The sequence below is a fragment of the Marmota flaviventris genome, chromosome 5 (assembly GCF_047511675.1).
Source record: "Marmota flaviventris isolate mMarFla1 chromosome 5, mMarFla1.hap1, whole genome shotgun sequence".
Lineage (NCBI taxonomy): Eukaryota > Metazoa > Chordata > Mammalia > Rodentia > Sciuridae > Marmota > Marmota flaviventris.
The window spans coordinates 53,619,365-53,628,264 of NC_092502.1; the positions used below are offsets into that span (position 1 = coordinate 53,619,365).

At 37.9% G+C, this 8,900-nt stretch overlaps 1 protein-coding gene across 1 annotated transcript in view; it reads right to left on the reverse strand.

The window, feature by feature from the left end:
- Nucleotides 1–8,096, reverse strand: part of Cep120 (centrosomal protein 120) — a 74,771-nt gene extending 66,675 nt beyond the window's left edge. The window contains exons 1-4 of the mRNA XM_027949353.2: nucleotides 7,971–8,096; nucleotides 7,640–7,716; nucleotides 2,768–2,924; nucleotides 211–325 (exon numbers count right to left, since the gene is read on the reverse strand). Coding sequence (XP_027805154.1) covers nucleotides 211–325; nucleotides 2,768–2,924; nucleotides 7,640–7,688 — 321 coding nt within the window. The 5' untranslated portion in view covers nucleotides 7,689–7,716; nucleotides 7,971–8,096. The remainder of the gene's footprint in view (nucleotides 1–210; nucleotides 326–2,767; nucleotides 2,925–7,639; nucleotides 7,717–7,970) is intronic.
- Between the last annotated feature and the right edge of the window lie 804 nt (nucleotides 8,097–8,900).

Below are 8,900 nucleotides of genomic sequence, written 5' to 3' on the forward strand. Positions count from 1 at the left end.
TTAGAGACAAGTTTGAGAAATTTAGTTCAAAGAGATGATTAAAAGGTTGAAATTTTCTAAGTCAAATTTATAAGCTAAAACACAAGAACTGTACTAGCTCAAGGACATAATTCATGGCCTTGTATGGTCTAGTACACCATGTTCTTTTCATTAATCCACATCTTTTCAAAGTAATCAACTGTCTAACATACACCATCAAAAGGGCAATACCTGTTTTGTTTCTTGAGCAGTTCTTAAGTCCAGAACAATATAACCTATAGTTTCCTTGGCTGAAGATAAAGGATCCAGGGCAAAACACTGGAGTTTGATAGGCGTACGCTGTAGCCTGTAACATAACAATTTATGTGATATTTTTTTTTCCTGTAATGTACAATTTACTTTTAAGAAATAAAAATTATTTTAAAAACCAAAAAAAAAAAAAAATTATGTGATAATACATTGGGGTTTTTTTCTTAATATTGAACTGACTTCCTATTAGCCTTGAAAAGATTATCTATTATTATCCAGATAATTATAATTTATTAGGCCAGGTATATCTATCTATTTATTTATATATATATATACTTTTTATGTATATCTCTGTGTGGGTGTATATGTATTTAAACATATACATATTTATCATGTATATCTGTGTCTCTCTGTGTATATTTGTATACACACACATACACATACACACACACACACACACACACACGCACGCGCGCGCGCTTTTGTGTGTATGTGAATGATGACGGTACTGTGGATTGAACCCAGGAATGCTCTATCACGGAGTTACATCCCCAGTCCTTTTATTTTTAGGAGGGACCTCACTAAGTTACCCAGGCTAGCCTTGAACTTTTGATCCTCCTGCTTCAGTCTCCTGAGTCACTGGGATTACAGGTCTGCACCACTATGCCCTGCTCTATTCTTTATTTTTTTTAAAGTTTTCAACCAAAAAGAACTATTAATTATACTTATATAATTAATATAAACTATTAATTATACTTATATAAACCAACTAATATATACAACATCAAAATTTTAGTCACTTATCCAAGAGATTATCATTCTAGGTCAATGTTTCTTAAGCTTCTGTAATGTATGATACCTTCTGAAAGTCAAAAATTATCATGAATCTTCAGAACTAATTTTAAACTTTCTTTCTCATACCCCATTGTCAAATACAAAATAATGTACATACATGCTTACAGCTTTTTTATTGCTAAAAATAGTAAACACTATAAAATCAAACTACTAAATTTTAAATCAATTAAAAAGTTAACACAACATATGACAACAGTCTGTAGCCATTATATTGATTGCTATAGCATGAGCTCTTTTTCAGTCTGGAACCCCTAGACTTGCTCATACATTAAAGTGAATAGATTTTATCATCACTTTTGTCTGGTAGAAATACTATTTAATGACTGCACTTATAAATTCAATTTATCTCCAGTCAGCAGGGGTTGGTGGTGCATGCCTGTAATCCCAGGGACTCAAGTGGCTGAGGTAGGAAGATTGCAAGTTCGAGGTCAGCCTCAGCAATTTAATGAGGCCCTTAGCAACTTAGTGAGACTCTGTCTTAAAATAAAAAATAAAAAGGGCTGGGGGGATGAGGTTCAAGTGCTTACTCTTGAAAAAGGGCCTCTGGGTTCAATCCCAATAAATAAATAAACAAACATCTCTGGTACTTTCTCAACCTACAACAATCAAACTGGTAACACTTGGTGCTAGCACAATTACAAATGTGGATCCTGACATCTCACAGAACTCTTGACTAAGCAGATATCCTAGATGCTGTGAAAGGATATACAACATTTTGATATTCTCTAAGAACTTAATATCTCTTTTTAAAATATTTTTTTAGATGTTGATGGACCTTTATTTTATTCATTTATTTATATGCAGTGCTGAGAATTGAACCCAGTGTCTCACACATGCTAGGCAAGCACTCTACCACTGAGGCACAACCCCAGCCCCTTAATATCCCTTTAAATAAATCCATGGACTGATCTAGTAAATAGATGAGTAAATAAATTTTTGTAAATTTATTTACAAAAGTAAATAAATTTCTCCTTGCTTTCCTTTTACTGTTAACTTTCTATTTTGACAAGATTTAGTACTGAGAAAGAACAAGTATTGAAGTGATTGTGCTTCCCAGAAGGAAATATATTTTCAGTTCTTTAATGAAGTATTGCTGTTCTTGACTGTTTCTGGTCAGAGTTCATGAAAGAATAAGATGCTATAACCTTAAGTTCATTTTATACACTTAACAAAGTGTCTACAATCAAATATAAAATTAATTAAAAAGAGCCCCTTATATCATTTCTTTCACAATTTTTATTGGATCAGGTAAATACATAATAAACTAATAAGCTATGATGAACTCCAACTAATATTTGGAAGGCATTATTAAGGTACTTCCAGAATATCTAATTCCTCACACATTAGAAGGGAAAAAGCTAAGTTTAATGTAGTGGTTAAAAGCCTAGGCTCTGGAGATTGCTTGGCTGGGATCTACCATTATCCAACTGACAAACTCTGGGCAAATTATTTAACCTCTCAGGCCTCAGTTTCCTCATCTATAACACTGGAGAAATAATAATGTCAACTTCATATAGTTCTTCTAATATGTAAATGAGTTATTATTGCAAAGTATGATGAACCTTTCCTGGTACATTACAAAACAATAGACATGATTATTATTAAAACCTAATAAGATACATATTTCATAAGAATCTGAAAGAGACAGACAAAGATGCTAACTTAAATTGAAAATAACAGTTACCTGTGTTGATGAAGTACTTTCCTATCAATTTCCCATGCTAACTCAGTGGCAAACTCTGGCTGGTCAGTATGGTCCACAGGATCAGTAGCCAGCTGTTCTCCATCAAACTTTGCTTCTACTACAAGCATATGCTTTGGACGTTTGGGGAAATGGCGACCTGAAGAGAAAAGACTACACAGATTAATTGGAAGTGTACAAAAATCAAATAAGATCATTTAGCATGTGTTTTTAAAATTGACATATGTTAAGGGTGGCTGACTTATACATTTGCAAAAACTATCTCAATAATACATAAACTCTTTCATAACTCATAAGAAACGTGAATCAAATTGAAAGCTATAACTTACAAAATAGTGTTTCTCAAACATTAATGTGCATATAAATCACCTGGGGATCATGTTAAAATGTACACTTGTTGCCAAAACTCAGTCCTTGTCCCCAATTCCAATTCAATAATGAGGACAGTTTTGAGAAACAGGGAACTGAACGTTTATTACTTCACTAGCAAAGGAGAAACACAGGGACTCCTGTCCCAAAGGCTGTGATTCTGTTCATCAGCAGGAACAGAGGACTTTTTTAGAGGTGACTCAAAGGCTACATTCCATGTGTTCTCTGTCTGAAGTTGTAATTCACTTGTTCATTTGGGAGACAGCCATTTCTGAGATCTTCTGGTTCCATCCCCAAAATCTGGATCACTTCATTCCTATGGTGTGTGTGTGTGTGTGTGTGTGTGTACTCAAGGACAGATAACTCTGCCTAGGATGGGGAAGAAAGGTACTCCTGTTTCCCCTGAGATTAGAGATGGAGAGAGTTTAGGAAGGAGCAGGGAGAGAAGAAGAGAAAGAAACATGTCCATTTTAAAAATAAGTTGCACTGGGAGAGCAGCAAGGGTTATATTCAAAGCATTAAGTGGACCACCATCACAGACTCTGGTTGAGTTGGTCTAGTTGGGCCTGAGAACCTGCATTTCTAACAGGATCCTGGATAACCTCGATGTTGCGTTGGTTCACACTTTGAGTAGTAATGATCTCAACAACATTTAGAATTTAAGACTTATATAGTAGTGTTATATAACTAAAACACTACTATATAAGTACTTTATAAAGAAGTCATCTGAAGAGTTGAGAAATAAGCAAAAACAAATTTAAAATTTGTTTTTATTTTCCTGTGTCTTAATTTTCCTGTCAACTCATTTAAGAATAATCACGAAATTAGCTAAAGCAAAATAAGCACTGGTATTCACTCTATTCTCAAAGACTACATTATTATCAGGAAATATTTAAAAATTTTATCTACACATCAATTTCATTTGCACTGCCTTACCTCATTTCTTCCTTTACTGAAGGCATATTCAGAGCCAGATATCAAATAGCAGGCTGAAAAAAAAAGTAAAATAGAATACCTGCCTTCAAGGAAATGAAGGTCTCAAATGAGAGTTTAAACAAACTTGAAACACTCAAACCAGAAAGCTGAAGAATCCAAGGAAGAATCCTTAAGAATCTCAAAGTAGGGCTGGGGTTGTGGCTCAGTGATAGAGCACTTGCCTAGCATGTGAGGCACTGGGTTCAATTCCCAATACCACATATAAATAAATGAATAAAATAAAGGTTTATCAACATCTAAAAAAAATTTTTAAAAAAAGAATCTACACTAGGTCAAGTAGTCCTCTTGTTTATAATCTACTATAAATAAATCCTTATTGCTACTCATCCTGGCTTGAGCTGCCTGGTTAGGAGGGATTAAGTTGCCTAGAAGGACTTGGATTATAAACCTGTGCAGTTCAGGGCTGGGGATGTGGCTCAAGTGGTAGCGCGCTCGCCTGGCATGCGTGTGGCCCGGGTTCGATCCTTAGCACCACATACAAACAAAGATGTTGTGTCCACCAAAAACTGAAAAATAAATATTGAAATTCTCTCTCTCTCTCTCTTTTTTTTTAAAAAAAAAAAAAAACAACCTGTGCAGTTCAGCCGAAGGCTCTCTGTTGAGACTCCTCATTAGGCCTCTTTAAACATGTGGCCTGGTTCTTCTGATTAGCACTCAGAGGCATCTCTCTGGACCTCATTTTCTGTTACTCTAAAAGATCATTATGTTTCCCAAATGAAATGAACTTCATATACATTAAATAACTTATATGTTCCGTCAGACTATCATACTAATAATCTCCAATAAGCTTGAGAACAAAGAATATTCAGTGGAACAAAAAGATGCCTGCCTCATCCCTCAATGTATTTGTTTCAGAAACATTGCCTTTCATCCGTGGGATCTGGCTTAAATATTTCTCATGGTAGAAATTCAGTTATTTTGTTTTGAAAAATGGCATTTCTAAAATTGTAGCCAAGAAACTACAAGCAGTTCAATTAAGGGCAGAGAATATATAAAATTGAAAAGGTAGGCAAAAGTTCTACCACATAGTGCCATGTTTGCTATACTAAGTATAGATACTATCCTTCAGGACACTGAAGAATTTTAAGACAGATTTGCATATCAGAAAGATAATTGCCAAAAAATCAAGAGACTGTAGATGTTTCTGGAAAAGAAGGAAACAAGTCCTTAATCTAGGTACCCACCGTGGAAATCATTCATTCAAAAGCTTGTATGTACCGTCTATTATTATTTAGAAAATAAAATCAATTAACAGTTGGTGGTCATTTGGAAGTTAGGAATGGGAAAGGAATCAAGGATGATTTAAGATTTGAGCTACAGTGTGGCTAGGAAGAATAGAAATATAAACACAAAACAGGAACTATTTTGTAAGGAAGATCACATAACAGTTTTATATGTGTTTGTAGTAACAACCTGACATCCCTGACTCCAAGTTATCTTCCAAAACTGAACTTAAAGCAATTTCCTGCTTAGAACTATATGCTGCCAAACTATTTCTTGGAATATTAATTCTAAATTCCTTGATTTTCAAGATCCTTCAAAGTCTATGCCTGCTAGCTATACAAGTATTTCTTACCATGATATTCATAAATATTCACCTTCCTTATCCCTGTTCTTCTTGCTGTCTTCTTCAACAATCCTCCCACTGTGTTCATCCTCATGTTGGCCTGGTTGTCCAGTCTCCTGGAATGACTTTCTTCTACCCTCACCTACCTAGAGCTTACTTATTACTCAAGGCACTACTACTACCTTCATCCACTACTTCTACCTTCAAACCTATATTTACAGTCCATATCACATGCTTTATTTTAATAACAGTTTTACTGAGATAAAATTCACATATCCTATAGTTCACACATTTCAATTCAATTCAATGTATATTAGGATATTCATAGATATGTGCAAATACTATCACAGTCAATTTTAGAATACTTATGTCCCTCAAAAAAAAACTTGTGTATCCTTTAATCATCATCCCCTAGTCCTCCTTTGGCCCATATCACATGTTCTTAATATAATATTATGTTCAAACATATTACCTGCACATTAACTTGATATCCCCAAGTAGATAGGTCATCCTCAAGGGGAAGGAATTATATTACATTTGTTTCTTAAAGCACAGGGCACAGTTTTAAGTCTAAAAGTTTTTGTTAAACAAATGACAAGGCAATTTCAGTCCCATGTTTTTAAACAGTAATCTAACAGTTAATATTGTCCCAACACTTTATAGCTTTTGGTCCCTCTACTGTTCCAAACTCAAAAATTACATTTACACTGTTTCCTGGTCTCTGACCCCTAAAAGAGAATCAGGCTGCTACAAAATACCCTCTTGTGAAGAAAAAAAATATCCAGGCACACCTCTGGTTCAGCTCTCAAGGAGTCTAAAACAGGATGATTGCAAGTTCAAGGCCAGCCTCAAAATGAGCAATGCCCTAAGCAATTTGGTGAAAACTCGTATTCAAAATAAAAAGGGTAGGGGTGCAGCTCAGTGGTAAAGCCTCCCTGTATTCAACCCCAGACTTCCCCCCACCAAAAAAAAAAAAAAGATTTTTGTTATCATGGTATACATAACCTGTCCCAATTTACCTATAAACTCCTATAAACTTGCAATCTGCTTTCCAACCACACTGAATTTAAGCAGCATTTATTAAATGAATTTAAGGAGGGCAAAATATACCTTGCTTTTCCATAATGTAAATGCTCTTTGCTCTTTCCTTGACTCAGAATGCTCACCCTTACTTTTCTCACCTGTTAAAATCTTAAACATCTCTTACAGATAAGTCTTAAATCAAAATATGCCACCTCCTCCGGTAAACCTTCCCCCAGCTTCCCCAGAGGCGGACATTCCCCATTTCCACATCTCAAAGAATTATGTGACATAGTCTCCATTATACACTTTGAGCTTTTAGACCCAGAACTATCTTATTCGTGCATTGCCAGCCCGTTATCTAGCATTCAATGAGTCTCCAATAAACAACTGTCATTCATTCAACAAACAAAACTTAAAAGAACATGTAATATGCCGTCTTAACAACGATAATCCCTCAGGTTCTCAATCAAGACTTGTAAAGGCACAGTCTCTGCAATAATTATGAAAAGGTAGGAAGCCTATATTCACGTCAATGGCAAAGTTCTTACAAATGGCATTACCTGGAGACTGCTGAACAGAACATGCTTTCCAGGCACGCTTTCTCCTCATATATAAAAGCCATCGACAAGCTGCTTCCGATGGAAATCGGTTTTTTCTACATTCTCTGGGGCTACGACTAGTCTGGCTAAATATCACTTATCTCTAATAGCTCTCATACTCTCGAGAGATTTTTAAATCAATTGCCTACTAGACTTTGCTACGTACAACTTTGAGCAAGTCTTTGGGGATCACAAAAGCAAAGATGAAAAGGTTCTTAAGGTTAACAAATACTCGGTCCCACAATACTCTTTTAGAATTCAGGAATCAGCAGTTGCAAAAGCAAGTGGGAGGCCGCTCACCTTCTAGGATGGACACGACGATGAGCAGTTGGTCGGACTTGGAGACCATGGTCGCTGTTGGCGGCCGGGGGCGGGGTCTGCTAGGAGCAAGAGGGTCCGGGTGAGTTGCGGGTAGTCGGCGACCCCGGGAAGGGCCCCCACTACTCGCCCGTGCCCCGGGCGCCAGGACCCCGCTCCGCGGCCCGGACGCGCCGCCGCCGGCAGCGCGCCGGGATCCCCTGCCCCAGGTCGCCAGCCCAGGACCTGACCCTGCCCTGACTTGAGGGAAATTCTGCTCTGCAGTCCCGCCCGGCCCAGTCTGCAGGTAGAGGCGAACCCGCCGCCCCGGGACCTTTTGCCGCCTCCTTAGCCGCTTTTCAAACGCCTGGGCGCCGCAGCGGACGCCACCGCGCCCCTCTTCCGCCTAGCAACCGGGCCCGCAGGCCCAGTGCCTGGGGAAGCTGGAGGACAAAGAGCGATAGAGACCAAGGCAGTCGAGGATAGAACGCCCCTCGTTCCGCTTCACCTCCCGCCCTTTAACGTTCCGTTGCAGAACCCTAGGGAAAAGACTGGCTTACTGACTCACAGCGCCCCCTGCTAGCGGGATGGAGAGAGGCATGCAATTTAATAAGAACGAGCTGCGCAGGCGCACTACTGCTGTGAATGCTTCCTGATGTTACATAGGGCACTTTAAGTAGTGTAAGGGAAGCGTATGCTCCGCTTTATGCCGCAGCCACAATGGCAGAAATATTTCCGTGGGAATTAAAATTTTAAAACTAGCTGTTTCTCAGGCACTGATGTTAACTCTGCCTGAAAAGCCAAATCAGAGAAAAATGACTTAAGTCTGAACTCTTAAAATCTTTAAATAACCCTCTCGGGCCTCCTCAAGCTTCTGCCCTTTGAAAATAATGTTAATACGGTAGCTACTGTAACCTTTGGCGCTGACGTCAACTCTCCGAGAATTTCCTGTACCTTAGAAATCTCCTTAAAAACAAAAACATTGTCACGTGGGCAAGAAAATTAAAGGTATAGGTTCCACCCCCTGACCACAAAGCAACTAGCAAAATCAATACCAAAAATTTAGGCGTGGAAATACTGTCTGCTCCATCCTTCTTAAATGGTCCTGGGAAAACTGGATAGCCATCTGTAGAAAAATGAAACTGGATCCCTGTCTCTCACCTTGCACAAAACTCAAATTGATCAAAAACGAAGGAATTAGACTAGAAATGCTAGAAGAAAACATAGGGTCAACACTCCATCATATAAGTATTGGCACTCGCTG